The sequence below is a fragment of the Oreochromis aureus genome, linkage group 7 (assembly GCF_013358895.1).
Source record: "Oreochromis aureus strain Israel breed Guangdong linkage group 7, ZZ_aureus, whole genome shotgun sequence".
Taxonomy (NCBI): domain Eukaryota; kingdom Metazoa; phylum Chordata; class Actinopteri; order Cichliformes; family Cichlidae; genus Oreochromis; species Oreochromis aureus.
This window is the reverse complement of record NC_052948.1, coordinates 53,975,222-53,990,667: the sequence shown is the minus strand read 5'-3', so window position 1 is coordinate 53,990,667 and position 15,446 is coordinate 53,975,222. Positions and strand designations below refer to the sequence as shown.

The following is a 15,446-nucleotide window of genomic DNA, read 5'->3' as shown; positions in this document are numbered from 1 at the left end:
ATACATAGATCTTTTGGAAATAAACAGGAGTGTTTCTTTACATTCTGAAGATAGCTATAGTGGCTGATTATAAGCCATTTAAAAAAAATCGGAAATTACAATATGTACCTTAAAAGCAATAATAAACACAAAGACATTTTCCTCTCAAAAATCTAATTTAATTAAAGCAAAGTGTTGATTCATTAACAACTTTATAAAACAGTGATTTAGTTACATAAATAAATCGATCAGTGTATCAAATCTTAGTTTTAACTTCATGAGCATGTTGACATGGTTGTACAATCATTTACCTAATATAATAAATAAAAGGGCGCATCATTCATTTCTAAACAAAAGAGCTACTAGTAGACCTCTAAGAGACGACACTGAAGAAGATGAGATGAGCTTTTCAAGCACAAAATACAGAGCCAGTTCAGCTACAAATCAAAGACACTAAAAGGCCATCATCATGGTCAGTTTGCGTATGAAAAGAGTTTGGTAGTTAGAACTCCCATTTGGTTATTTTAAAGCATTAAGACAAGGCAAGAAAGAAGGCTGTTCTTGTGTGAGGAATTCTAGAGACATGAAGTTGAAGAGGAAGAGACAATAACATTACAATTAAATTAATTTTTAAAAAATGAAGTGGAACAGTCAAGACCTGTTGTACAGAGCAACTTTCTGTCCTGCACAAAGTCGAGATGTGAGAAAAGGCATGGACTTTAAAAAAAAAAGAAGAAAAAGCAAAGCTTCATTTTGTGAGCGAGTCACTGCAGAAGGTGGAATGAGGCAGACTTGACCACGATGAGAGAACTGCAGCAGCTGGCAGCTGTATGTTGCTGCCGCTCTGCCTCCTTCAATGACTTGTAAAACCCCTCAGTACACTTCTGTGCTCCGGATAATACCCACTCTGCACGTCCACTTCCTGACGGCCACTTTCTGCAGTTCATTTCATGTCTGCAGAGCCCAAACAGGGCCCGTAATGCAATGCCAGGCCAACGTTTAGAAGTCCTTCTGATATGTTTTGCTTTTCGCTTGTTTCCAAAATTACTGCAGCTTCAAGTATTGTGTCTTACATAGAATATTCTGTCATAAATTAGTTAACATATACATTTTTTCAATATTGAGACATATACTTTCATATATACACAGGACAATAAAATGCTTTTGTTCTTTTTTCTGCTTATTTTTGTTTGTTTGTTTCGTTTTTTTTGGAGAAATCCCTGAGAATATACATCGTTTCCACGAGGACGAGAACTGAGATGGTTTGTCGTCGTGCTATCGTGGCAAATGTGTCCGTCAAATAAGCATACTGAATGTTTGCGACAACACTGCAAAGCCAAAACAACCAGCCTGGAAATGGCAGCGAAATGAATTTTGATGGTGGATTTAGAGCCTTTCTTGAGCAGATGGGTGAGGAGGCCTGGGGGGAAAGAGTAAAGCTGGATCCTTTAAAAGAGGTACTCGTCGCTTCAAATGGTCCATTTGGTTTAAAGCCATTTGTCTTCTCTTTGAGGCTGTGAGCATTAGCCGAGGGAAGCAGGAGCAGTGCAAGGCAGACATTTTGCCACTGGACAATACAGGAAATACTCAGCATAAAACCCTCTCACGTTTGTATGTAATGGAAAACACAAAATCTTCAAACAAAGTGACAGTTTTGCAAACTAAACACATAGTTTTTGGGGTTTTTTTTTTGACACATCAATACCAGGGGCCAGATGTATAAACAGTGTGTACACCACTCCCACAGATAAAGTGATGTTTAAAAAGTCTGGTCTATTAAAGGTATCCTGTGGAGTTTTCTTAGAAATGAAGGTAAGTGTTTCTTCCCCCATACAACATTGCAAAATCATTACACTTTATACATTTACGTTTGTTACTTAGCGGTCTTATTCTTTGCTGCCTTTGAAAGATAACTGCCAAGTTTGTTGGTGTGTTGACACAAAAAATCATGTGAGCTACATTTAAAAACAAAAAAAAATCTGCTGCATAATGCTAACAGTGGTCAGCGGGGTACCTTCTAAACATCAGAAAGCAGCAAAAAATAAATAAATAAAAATGTTTGGTATTGGTGAACAGTCCAAGATTTTCAGTGTCTTGTACTGTTAAGACACCAAAAAGCAACGGATTTATATTTCATTTGAGCTGCATACTTGGTTTTTTATGCCATCATAAACCACAATCATTTGAAAGTGCTTTAAGGAAAAGACCCTACAACATTGGAGAAAGAACTCTACCATGATCATACACTTGGTGTCAGTGGGAAGGAAGAACTCCCTGAACAGTCTGAACAGGAACTCTAAAATGTAATTCCTGCTTATCTTTTAAACATTTCATAAGAATTATGGTTCAGCGCTACAATATCATGAATTAGTGGAGCTGTTATCTATAATTTTGTGATTATATTGCAGTTCAAAGTAATAAATTTAATTAGAGATGCAATGACTTAATCTATCTGTGGATCAACAGAAAATAATAGTTGGCAACTATTTAAATAATTAAAAACATTTTCAAAAGAATGCTGTCAAATAAGAAAAATTGTTGCTTTTCTGTGTCTCTAATATGATGATGCCACGCTGACTCCAGGATGTGGTGATGAGTGGCCATTAAAGGTAAATTCCTTCCTCTGGTTCTCGAAGGCTAAATATAATCAGTAGCAGATAAAGCTTTTGGGCATTGCTCTTGCTGCAGTTATGACTACGGTTGTAGCTACTGCCGATGGGGTGAAGATGATTTACAAGTTACATAAGGTCTGATTAAAGCCCTGATGGGAGTGTCTGTATTTACAGTACTGTCTTGGCCGGCATCACAATTGTATGTGTTGTAGAAGCAACTATTTTGGAACAAACATAGTCACAGTGTAGCCATTAGCTATCCACCAGTAGCAACTAAGTCTACATTCAGAATTATTTATGTGACAAAAGACTCGGTGCATTTGTATATCTATTTATGGTGAAAAAATCTGGATAAGAACAGAACCGGTATGAAAAGCCTCAAATCTCCCAAACAAAAAAGTGTGTACACTCTGTTTTAGTCTTGGCCCCGGGTGTTGCTCATATGGTTTACAGTCTTTTTCTTTCCTCTCCAAATTTTAAACTTTACTCTAAAACCTTTTGGGCTACCCAACACTAGAATCTGTGTGTGATCATGCTTGGTAACGTTTTAACCTCACAGTCTTAAATATTTGCCTCGAAGAAATTGTGTTCGTTATCCATCAGACCCAGCAGTCCTAAAGCACAGGAATAAGATTCACATGAAAGTTGTTTTAGGTGGATTTTCACTTCAAGTTAGAAAGGATTAAAAAAAAAGGAGACAACTAACAAAACAACAACAACAACAACAAAAATACAATTTGGTCATATGATCGTCTTTTAACCAAATCTCTCTCGAACAAGCATCATGAGCTTCTTCTTGCCCTTGTATATCTGTTTTAGGTTGTCTATGAACTGTGTGAACTGGATGTGTCCGTCGTGTGCCATGAGAAATGTTTCTCTGGCTTTGCTGAGGAACTCGATAAACTCGCTGTAGTGGCGTGGGCTGATGTGCGTCAGCCGAGAGTGCGTTGTGTTGATGTAGGCCCCGATTGTGGCGTCCAGTAGCTGCCTGAGTGGAGTTTTGTCCAGAGACATCAGCTTTCCAGAGTTTCTGCGACTGTGTAGTGCCACCATGCCACCTGGTGTTGTAAGAGTGCACCGGCGTAAAATGTCCGACAAGACAGTGGCACACTTCACACTCTTCACCACTAGAGGGATGACGGCTGCCAGTTCGTTTTTACCCAGGGAGTGGCTGAGAGCACATGCCCAGAGCACATCATTAATGGCCGGGTGTGTGTCTTGGTTGTAGCTTAGGTTCAGGTGAGTCATGGCTAACGTTGCTAGTTTGTATGCCCTTGCTGGATAACCACGGTGCTCCATGTAGCGTGCTATTGTAAACAGCTGTGTGTAGTTCATTCCAGTGGCAGCTGCATCCAGTACAATCTTATAGGCTGTTTCAAAGGCATTGTGGTCCTTTTCACAGAGTGTCAAAGCTGAGAGGGCACAGTTTTGGGGGTCCTTCATGGCACACTGCAGGGCTAAGGTGCGGGCAGAGTTGGCCAGGTTCTCCTGCTGATGGCAGTCCAGATGCAGGCGGACAATAGTGCTGTTGGACATGACAGTGCTAGCCACAACGCTGGTTGCTTCAGTGGGGGTGAAGAGGGTGAACCAGTTCTGCATGATGCTGTCCAGAGCAAACACACCTAGAAAGACAGAAAAAGAAATCTTAGCTTGACAGTTAAGAGGTTTTTAAAATGAAGCCTTCAATCGCAAATGTCACTAAGTATGCTCTACATTTACCATATTTCCCAATGAAAGTCTAGTACCAAAAGTGTGTAAAGTGTCAATTATAAGACAGGAGATCTAGTGATGCTGAAAACTGAAACATTACTTTGTTAACCATCCTTCCATGCAAAAACCTTGAACGAATCCAAGCAGAAATTAAAAGGCAATCTAAAATGACTACTACAGGGTTCCTTTAATGTGATTAGTGTTTGGAGTTGTTAAAAAGGCTTTTTACATTGTAATTGGACAGTTTGTTGGTAATTCCTCTGACATTATATGATGTGGCCCCCCCACTCTGCATCACCAGGCTGGCATTTTCTCAATGAATCCATTCAAAGTCCGCTCACAGAAACAGGGTCCCCTTGTCACTCCCCTGCATTCACAAGAGATCATCTGGAAGGAGGGTTTTCCTCTGTAGAGCTCCTTCCCTCTGGACTTAGCTTCCTGTCCACTTCAGGGAAATCAGCCACTGGGTTTCAGTATTCAAGGCCAAACATAAGGCCCACTTAATCAGCCAACAGCCCACAATCTCCCATAATTACTGACCTTCCAGTCATTCCATCTCCCTTGCAGAGAGCTTTCCAAAACCCACTTAAGAAGTCTGACCTGCTGTTTCTCAAAAGTCCCTAAATCTCTAAGCATTCACAGGCACAAACATCTTTACAATCTATTTGTAGCTAACTGTTTGCTATTCCCTTCCCAAAACAGGGCACAGCAGGCCTGTCGAGCTTTTCTACACATGTATGAGTAGACTCTGGTGCAATGGAAAGACAAACTGAACTGCATTGTACTTTATACAAAATTTAACCACAAGCATAGCAGCAGTGTAAGAACTGAAATAAACAGTGTGCTTAAAAAAAAAACAGTCAGTTTATTGCCGGTTACTCCTGATAACAGCATAACATAAATGATACTCTTCTCCAACTTCATGTCTTGGACTCCTGTTTTAAGTCCACGCTTTAAGGCCAATCCTCCTTGAAGTCAACTCTCTTCTGATTGGCTGTTCCTTCCAAACATAATTTTAGTTTAATTACTAGACAGTGTTGACTGTGTTATGGTATGTTAAAGTATTCAGATACAACCTGTTACTTTTTAAGTCGCATAACCGATTAGATGTTATTGCATGACCAAGATTTGGGATGATTCTGTCTCATAGGTGGCAGGGGAACAAACAAGATGGCCTTTATATTGTGCTTTTCACACTTTTTGTGCCCAACTGATACTTTTTTGTCAGCATCTAAAGGCCATAATTTAATTAGCACCACAACAGCTCCAAAGCAGTTTAGGCAAAGAATGATACCCATGTTACAACTCTAAACAACCAGCTTTCACAACCCCATTTCCTCTGTGAATGAGCGGAACTGGCATGTTGCATATATGGAAAAGCACCATCAATGCTGAAAGGTGTATACAGGTTTTAGAGCAACATGTGCTCCCATCCAGATGACATCTTTTTCAGGAAAAGCCATGCATCTTTCAGCAACACCATGTTAAACTGCATGGGGCATCTGTTCCAACAGTATGGCTTTGTAGTAGAAGACTCCAGGTGCAGAACTGGCATGTCTACAGTTCAGACTTTTCACCAACTGAAAACATTTAGCCCATCATGAAACAAGAAACATGACAAAAAATAAATAAACAAATAAAAACCTGACTGCTGAGAACATACAATCTCATATCAGACAAGAATAGGACAACATTCCTAAGCACACCTAATGTACATTTAGCAAACAGTGACAAGCTAAATGCAAAGGAGTGTTAATTTTGTCTACACAAAGGTACTCAATTAGTTTTCTCAGTACTTCATACTGTAATGGTAAGGGGCCATTTTTTTTATTGGCAGTAATCTTGTAACAATTACTTTATGTAAGGGTGAAATTAAGAATTATTGACCTAAATTTACTTTAGCTGAAAAAGAAGAAAAGAAAAAAGAAGTACTCTTTTAGTCTCTTATTTAGCACTAGAAGTGCTAAATATATTTTACTAGTCCAGGTGTCTACTGTGACACGGGACAGCCGTGTGTTTTTTTACCAACTGAGGAACTGAACCAATATCATGCCAGTCTCCATGCTAATGTTTATCTTATTTTATTTGTTTTATTTGTTAATCTTAACAAATAAAAAAAAAAGTCACACTAACACTGCTGCAATGCTCTCACTCTTAAACTTGTGCATGGTACATATACGTTTTTATCCAAATATTTCACCATTAGATGATATTAATATCCAGGCTATAATATGCAGAAACACAATTTATATAAAAAGACACCACTGACACCTCTGACACGATTAGCACTGTAAAGAGGGTGTGTGCCACGATTTCCTCTGGTATGAAAAACTCACCAACTTCAGTAGCACAGGTGACAAGCCAGCGCACCATCTCTCTCCGACGCCAGTTCAGTGTAGACAGGGTCATCCTCATCACCTTTACAAAACACAAAATTAAAGTCTGCACAATGGAAACTCTGTGTGTGTGTGTGTGTGTGTGTGTGTGTGTGTGTGTGTGTGTGTGTGTGTGTTCCTTCCTACCTGAAGGCCCAGCTCCAGGGAAACCTTGAGCAGCGTGAGGTCAGGCAGGCTGTCCATGAGAGTGGCGATTTTGAAGGCATCCTGGGCCAGTTTAAAGATGTGGGAGGAGGAGTGGATGTTCTTCTGGATCGACTCTAACACAGTTTCTAGCTTGCGAGCATCACCTGGTAACACATCAAACAAAGCAAATGGAGACAATGAAGCAAAGTCACTATCATCTTCTCTATGGAATCTGGTTTATTGGATTCATTTTAAATTTTTACAAAATGCGACTCGTTTATATCCACACAAACGTCTGATGTTATGTTACAGAAACAAGCGTATCACAAGAACTAGACAGACCAATTCTGAAAGTGTCTGGAAGTATGACCCTAATATAAATGCACTTCAGAAAATTGCTACTAAGACAATCTTGTTGTTACCAAAACATAAACATTTTGCGATATATCCCTTTGTCTAGCTAGCCCATCGAATAAAAAGTTATTTAAAGGGAATCTTTTTTTATTTCCATCCACTCTTTTATATACTCGTTTTTAAAAAATTCCCTCTATCCCTGCACCCTACACTCTCTGAAATGAGAGGTTTTAGTCACCGCCCCTTAAGCTAACTTGCTTTCTTTCTTCTTTCTGATTGGCTGCCCCTCGTCAATCCCAGGTAGTACTCTTAAACCAAATCCATGTGCCTGATAAGATCATATACATATACAAAATACATAATGTCACCAGGCCCTCTAATAATACCTGGGTAGTTTCAATTGCCTTCTTCTGCCAAGTACATCCAGTGTCACATCTTTTAAACTTTCTACATTTTTGGTAACGTTCCTGAACAAACATTTCAACATTCCCACTTCACACAGCAGCTGCTCCGGTGTGCAAAGTTCTTTACTGAATAAATGCCTTCAAGCAAGACTTGCAGTATTTGAACATTTATTGCCTGTTCAACACTATGTTTCTGTTTTTCATGTGCTTTGATCACACATTTCCAAAGGATATTTAAAGTAAAATCTTAATTAATGTAAATGGGTGAACACAGCAGAAAGTGTGACCTGAATTGTGTATTGTTTGCATGCAGCTCAGTTTGACACAATTATCCTCCTAACAACTATTTAGGGTGACAGGCTTTTTGCACCTTCTTTCCATGTGGTGCTTTGAAGCAGCTAAAAACACTTTCCCTTCAGATGTAATCAGAAACTAATTTATTTTGAGGGTACTCTAGCTCTTACATGTCCTGGGTACCTGCAAGTTTTGTTTTTTTTTCCCCCAAAATAGTTTCTCTCGCTTGCCATAGGTAGTAAGATTAACTTTAGTCTTGTATGTGGTCGCACATGTCAGAAAACATTAAATACCTCTAAACTAAAGGCGAGATTGCTCTGACAGGAGGCTGTTCAGTTTTTTTTGAGAAGTCTAAGTTGACACCATCAGCCTGAGTAGATGCAGCATCTCCTCAGCTCACTGTGCCTTCCATCCAATTTCCTGTTTATCCTGGTTGAGGCTGTTCTAATTTAATTCATTTTATCATTGAAAATAATTCCCACATACTGTGGGGAAGTACTGAAATTGGTGATAAGCAGCATAAAGGATATTACCATCAGAGCGATATTAGGGCTGTCACGGTATCAGATTTTCACTTCACAATTTATTGTGGAAAAAAAAAGGTTTCCATCGTTTCCATGGTATCAGTTTTTAGATTTTAAACATTTCTTCTTTTTCTTCCCATTCCTTCTGTCTTCTACTCGATCATCTTCTTTAGTCTTTATTGTTTCCTGCCTTTGTGTTTAGATGTTTGGTTTGGTTTTGGTTACTTCCTGTTTAACTTTCAAGGTTGGTTGGTTTTTTGGTGCTGTTTTGTTGTTCTTTTTCCCCTGTTTTTTGCATTGGCCCTGCCTTCAGTGCTTTTCTGTGTTTCAGTGTTTTCACCTATCTGATTACCATATCCTCCCTTTGGGCGCACACTTTCTCAAAATCAGCCATTTCTTCTCCCTCATTCCATGTGCGTCAAGTGGCCCCTTTTGTTTTACTTATTGGTTTTGGGTCACTTTTGGATTCTTTTGACAGTCAATAAAGTTTTTCCTTTTGCTGTTTAACCTGTATTTGTGTGTTGCATGATGAATAAACATCACCCCAAAGCCTACAGGTGGATGCTGGGGTGGTGTAGGGGTGTGTTTGATGGAGTCATCTACCTGAACTCTACAATAAATAGTAGTAGTAATTTCCCCTATATTGCAGGACTGTGAAATAAAAGATAATATTTTTTCATATGTGCGTTACTGACAGTATTGATGTTTCATTTTGAAATTTGATGGTTATCATGAATATCAGGTATTTCTCTGCCTCATCATACCTATCTTGCCTTGAGATCTGTTTTCTGTATATATAATTCTGTATGATCATAAAATACCTCAAAATGCACTTTTCCAATTTTGAGTCAATGTACGTTTGTGTACCTTTAGCAGCAGTGAGCATCGTGGAGGCCAGTTCACACTGTTGAGTCTCTATGTGGCTTAGAGTGAACCAGCGAGGGTATCGGTTGGGCACCACGGACACTATGTGGTGAGGCCGAGACAAGTCACTAGAGGGGTTTGTGGACTCCAGGACCGGCAACCTGAGCGCAGATGGAAAAAAAATTGTATTAGTTCTTTATTAGACAGGAAGAGATGTGACCTCTCAGAAGAACACTTCATGGAGGTAAACAAGTTATCAGAGTGTAATGTTCCACTTACAGGATCAATCAATAGTTTTTCAGTGCGTGTCCGCACACCTGAGCTCAGGTGGATCTTTGCCTCAGGCTATGAACACTGAGAAAAGGATGGATTTAAAAATAACTGTTCCTTTTCAGCCAAACCACAGAGATGTTCTACCCAGATAGAGCTGATGTACTTTTATAATCATCTTTTGTTTTTAGGTCTGGGGGGGAAAAAAAGTCTGATCGATTTACATAATATAAAAATCAGAGAAGTTTAATTTAAACAAGACGAAATAAAGGTTCCCGTGGTGGTCTAGAAGCAAACCAACAGTGTGTATTTATTATTCACACATTTTCTAAAACTCCTCCTCAGCATTCTTGAATTATTCAGTGAATATTCCAGCAAAAGGAGGTTTTATCATTAAACAGTGTCCCAGATAACTCCTCAGTCTGCCTCTCTTCTTTTTCCATCTCTGCATCATGAACCAGCGGAGACTTAAAGCGGGCAGAGAGGCAGGTTATACTAGGAGGTGGTGTTAAAATTCCAGCCTTAATCTGTCTTTATGTAAATGCACATTTTCCTTTCTCTTTCAGGCATGCAGACTAAAACTGATCCTCTTTAGTGAATGTCTAGAGGATGACTTGGATGATGGACCGCCATCATTAACCCCCCAACTTACTTCCTTCTAACATGAAGGAAGTCTGAATGAAAATGATCGCCTGAAAATGTTAGCTTAGCTCCACTGTCTGCATGTTTTTTTAGTTTCTCAGCCATTTCGTCTTGCCTAATCTGAACGTCTATTTTTTACTATGATTTATAGATAAAATATTTTTTGTTTCTTTTTTGCTAGCTTCATTTCCTCAAGAGATTTTGCCTTTTGTTGGCCCGTCATTTTAAATAATTTAAGAGTCACGTTTCTGCAGTAATTCTGTAGGTAATAACCACAAACCTTTCTAAAGTTACACTTCAACCTGACGTACACTTTCTTATGTGCAGGCACATGCTGTACAAGTATAAATGGTGGCTACTAACGTAGGCTTAATATAGAAATATGAATCATGTATTGTAATTTTTATGACTTCCTCAGTTAAATAAAGGTGACGTTGACTTACTGCATCAGCCTGTGGTACAAAATACCATTTTGTACACAAGCCCTTATAACACAACACGCCCTCAGTCAGCTTCAGTTGATATGGCTTCAACACAATAAACAGATTTTTTTTGTAATTTTTTTAATTTCTTTTAGGTCACTTTGGTGGTTTGTTCACATTCTGTTAACAGCTTCAGGAACTTACAATAAGTACCTTTATCACTGATGTTATACAAGTACAAAAGGTACTGTATCAGTCGTGGATACTAGTATTCTGTCCTTTTTAAAAATCATGTTCTCAGTGGTTGTTGTACTGCCACTGAAATCACATGAGTACTTTTCCATACAGGATATTTAGAATTAGGTCCTAAGACGATATAGTTTGGAGGTGGGGAAAAATAAAAGACAGGAGATAAAGGAAATGACCTTGAACTGTCACCTTGTCTATCCATTCAAAAACAATCAACTGGAAAGTGAAACATCCTGTTTTCAGAATGTTGTTGGTTTTCTTGTGATGTTTTCTCATGTCTATATTTAAACTACATTTAAAGATAGACAGCATGGAACTCACCTCATAGCCCTCAGTGCAATTCTATATGCCAGTTCGGCATCGTGAGGTAGCAGGGAGGTGAACAGAAACTTGGCAAAAGTGTGCATGGGGACACTCTCTCTGTAGAGTATTTCCCCCAGACCACTGTAAGGACCAGCTGGAAGAAACAAGACACAACACATGGATCAGTTCAGTCTGTAAAGAGTCGACGTGAATACAGATGAGTGCAGAGAAGAGCTTCACATATGACTGGGTGGTAACCCTGTGTACCAGATTGTTTCCCAGCCTGATGTTAACAAGCTTGATAGTGCTGATTAAACCCACAAAGTAAAGCCGAAGTGTGTGAGTCAGCTCTGTATCAGAGGGTTGATCACTGTGTTGGTGAAACAGAAAGCAGAAACATCTTGCTTTTAAACTGTGCAAGAGGACATCCTGAAACATGTCAACATGCATGTAGTTCTAAAGAAAATTAAACAGCTTCTAGGAAAAGTGCTGGTGTGGTGGCACAAAAAGGGCTTATTTAATATAATCGCTTCTATTAGTTTCAATATTGTTTTTTTCTAAGACAATAATTCAGTTAAATTAAAGAAGTTATTGGATTTAAGAGAAATACTGGGGTCAGTCTCAATTTTCTCATGCTTTATTTCTTTATACTTTATAAATAAAAGAGTTAAAATGTAGTAAAAGAAATAAAGATTTACAGACTTTGATAATATATATTAAAATGATTATTTCCTTCACTTTTTTAAGCCTTGCAGCTGTCAGTGGATAACTGCCCTATTCTTTGTGGAATATATAATAAGCCTTTTTTCACTCACACACTCAAAGCTCACTGGTTTTTACTTCGTATTCAAGTCTTTTTTTTAAAAAAGAAAAAGAAAATCACAATTATGTAGTTTCATTTTTAAATTCTCAGATCACCTGGGAACAGGTTTTTCTACACTAAAATAAATAAACCATTTTTAACTGTAAATGAATGTACATTTGGTACTTCGGGCAGATTATGGTTTTGAGTGAAAGTTTAGTTTTCTATTAGAAATTACGCCTTTTAACATCTTAACCTGGAATCTAAAAACAATTCGCATGAAAGTACTAAAAACAACAGTGAGTTAGGTTTCTTCTGCTGTACGTGAGAAGTAAACTAAAACAGACTACAATGTGTGTCCATAGCAAAGAAAGATCATGTCACACAATCCAACAGTGTTGACTCATGGATATGCTTTTAATATGCTTTTGGAGAACAGCGGAACTTTCTGGCACAGGAAATGTCAGCTTTTAGTAGGCTTTTGCTGACAATAGAATAGAGTAGAATATCACAAGATTATTTTGTGTTAACATTTTTTTCATAATATAGGGACAGTGAATAATTTTACCCAATAAACCATGGTGTGCAAAAGCCATATTGGCAGGAAAACTAGAGCCCTAAAAAACATACAAACACAGTGACAACAGACTGACAATGCAAACAAGTCCACAATTGTAAATACGGGACTCCAAACAAAGTGTAAACGTACATGTACAGCACAGAACCTGCAAAGTACACAGAGTTAACAACCCTGTACACACTGAGTCTGTTCTTTAAGCTGTCTGTGGGTCAGGGTGTGAAATGGAAATTTTCTTCCCACCACCTTTTCATGCACATCATTATGAAAAGGTGGTGAACAGCAATTTGGGAAATCTTGCCATTTCTTTATTAACCTGAGTCCAGGTTCAAAGAATTTGATGCACAATTATTTTGGATTTTCTTCAGTAAAAACAAGGTCATATTTAGGACACTTAATATCCTGGACGAAACCCATTGACCATGAGATTTGAACGAGGAACCTTCTTCTTGAATTTTTCACTTTTAAAGATCAATGTTTTGTAGTCATTCAGCCCAACATTGCCAAAACATTCACATTCACGAAGAGTGCATCTCAACTTTTAACCTAATGTGTAGGGTAAAAGATGCTAGAGGGTTGCAGGCTAGCTTAGCTTGGCATAGAGGCTGTTTTTGCTTGCCTGGTCCAGTCCAAAGGCAACAAAATCTCACTAAGTAGCATTGTGCAATCTATTAAAAAAATATATATCTGTATTTTGGGAGAAGAACTTACTCAATTAAAAAAAACAAAAACAACGTATTACAGCAGTGGCTCACTGTTCGAAAAAGCAGCTTAATGTTGTTAAAGTTGGGTCCAACTCACCCTCTAGCAGTAAGACAGCTTGCTTCCGGAAGATCTTCACCAGCATGTCGTTTAAATCAATTTCTTGAAGCTTGCCCAATAGCTGCTCTTCATTGCGACACACTTTCTCCTGAGCGTAAAGGCCGTCTGGCATCACTCTCTGCTGCCCCAGTCCAATGAGAGCTGTCTCCACGGCCAACGACAGGAAAGACTCTCCTTCTTCCAAGAAACGCTGCGCTGGGAAAACCGGATGCTCCGTCCATCTGCCTGAACCCAGCGAGCCTGAGGGTAAGAGAGAGAGGTGGGAGGAGGACAGGGTGAGAGATGACTTAGCAAGGACAATGTACCCTTTGGGGTGCAGATTGAGCTGAGTATTGATAAATCTACTGATCTGTTTGTTCATTCTCGTGTTCCATTTTCCTCACTGTGTACTCTCCTGATGGTAATCATGTGTTTTAATGGTTTAATGATGTCTTGGCAGACCTTACAGTTTATCCCAGGAGAATTGACAGTCCCTAATGAGCACACACACACACACACACACACACACACTCTCAGTTATAAATAGCACAGGTTTAATTGAAAACCTTCCCCCCCCCAAAAAAAAAAAAAAAATCCCTTATATTCACTATAAAAAGTTCCTTCACTTCTTGAACTCATATTGACAATTTTTACCCATCAATCTACACTCAATAAACCTTTCCTAAGTAAAGGTCCCAGAGTCTCGATGCAAACCACCACAGCTGAAATGTGTATGAGCAGTGTATGTATGATACCAAACACTTTGGTATCAAACTATTTATCTTTATAGTTGGTGCTTTGATACCATCGAATCTTTTCATAGAGTTCATCATCCATCTAAACAGAGAAGCCCTCTGCAGAGAAGGAAAACATGCAAACCAACTCAACAGCACTGCACCAATTAGACCTTTACAGTAAAACAGCTGGATGAAAGTAAGTCTGAGCGAAATATTTATGACTGCTAAGAGCTTAACAAACTGTACAATAAAGGGCTGAGAGAACACGAGGAAAAAAGACAGCTAATTGAAGGATGGTGGCAGTAGCTTCCTGCTGTGGTGGTGCTTCTAAGAAGGGGAAAAGGGAAAGGGAGATCAGTTAGGACTAAGAGCCATGTGCAGCCAAACAGAGAATTTCTTGAAGAAAACCCCCTCCAGAGACCAAAGACTGGGACTACAGTTCAGCTTTCAGCAAAACAAGAATCTAAACTGGCGAAGATAATAATGGAATGGTCTCAGGACAAGTCTTCAGGGCTGAAGTTGAGTGTCTCAGCCAACACCCCACAGACTACCTTTGGAAAACTCAGCAGTTCAGATGCTTGCCATCCCATCCTGCCAAGCCTGACAAGAGGTAGAAAACAAAATGGGAAGAACTGCCCAAATCTAGGTGCTGCATCTTGGAGACCTTCACCATCGACAGGAAAAGCCTGCGGAGGCTTTTCCAACATGACACAATTACATAACTGCAGCTAATGGTACCTCTACAAAGTACTGAATTAAGTCTCTGAAAACTTCTTTTAATAAGGAGATTTCAGTTTTCATTAAGAATTCATTGTAGATTGATGGTGTATAAAATCAGGGTTATGTATTTATAATTAAATCTAGAACATAAAAATGAAGGGCCCTGAGCAGTTCCTGAATAAACTGTTCTTTACAAGCAAAACCGAGTGCTAATGTGACGTCTGTTCTGGCTGCAGTACGCTGAAATTCGTCTCGCTGAGCTCCCTGCATAATTAATGCATTTTAATTGGAGTGTTTTTCCTGCTGCATTTCTTATTCATGAGCTGTTATTGGAGGATGACTGGAGGCCAATCAGCATGTCTGTGTCATTTGTGCTGATTGCGACCTGAGGGCCTGCAGCTCTGACAGAGAAGATACAATCACTGCAGTGTAAATGTTGGAGGCACACTCTGGAAAATGAGTGTGTGTGTCTGTGTGTGTGTGTGTGTGTGTGTGTGTGTGTGTGTGTGTGTGTGTGTGTGTGTGTGTGTGTGTGTGTGTGTGTGTGTGTGTGTAACATCTGCAGCAAAGGAAAGCAACCATACATACATAATCACTTGAGTATTTTCATTTTCAGCTACTGTATATTTCTATATCATTGCATTCAGAGGACAATATTGT

General features: G+C 39.0%; 1 protein-coding gene across 1 annotated transcript in view; it reads right to left on the bottom strand.

Annotated features, from left to right (window-relative positions):
• Positions 1-702: 702 nt before the first annotated feature.
• zswim6 (zinc finger, SWIM-type containing 6) overlaps positions 703-15,446 on the bottom strand; it is a 49,073-nt gene continuing 34,329 nt past the window's right edge. Inside the window, exons 9-14 of the mRNA XM_031734331.2 lie at positions 13,330-13,590; positions 11,168-11,303; positions 9,267-9,424; positions 6,824-6,987; positions 6,638-6,719; positions 703-4,213 (exon numbers count right to left, since the gene is read on the bottom strand). Of these exons, the coding sequence (XP_031590191.2) occupies positions 3,348-4,213; positions 6,638-6,719; positions 6,824-6,987; positions 9,267-9,424; positions 11,168-11,303; positions 13,330-13,590 (1,667 nt within the window). The 3' untranslated portion in view covers positions 703-3,347. The remainder of the gene's footprint in view (positions 4,214-6,637; positions 6,720-6,823; positions 6,988-9,266; positions 9,425-11,167; positions 11,304-13,329; positions 13,591-15,446) is intronic.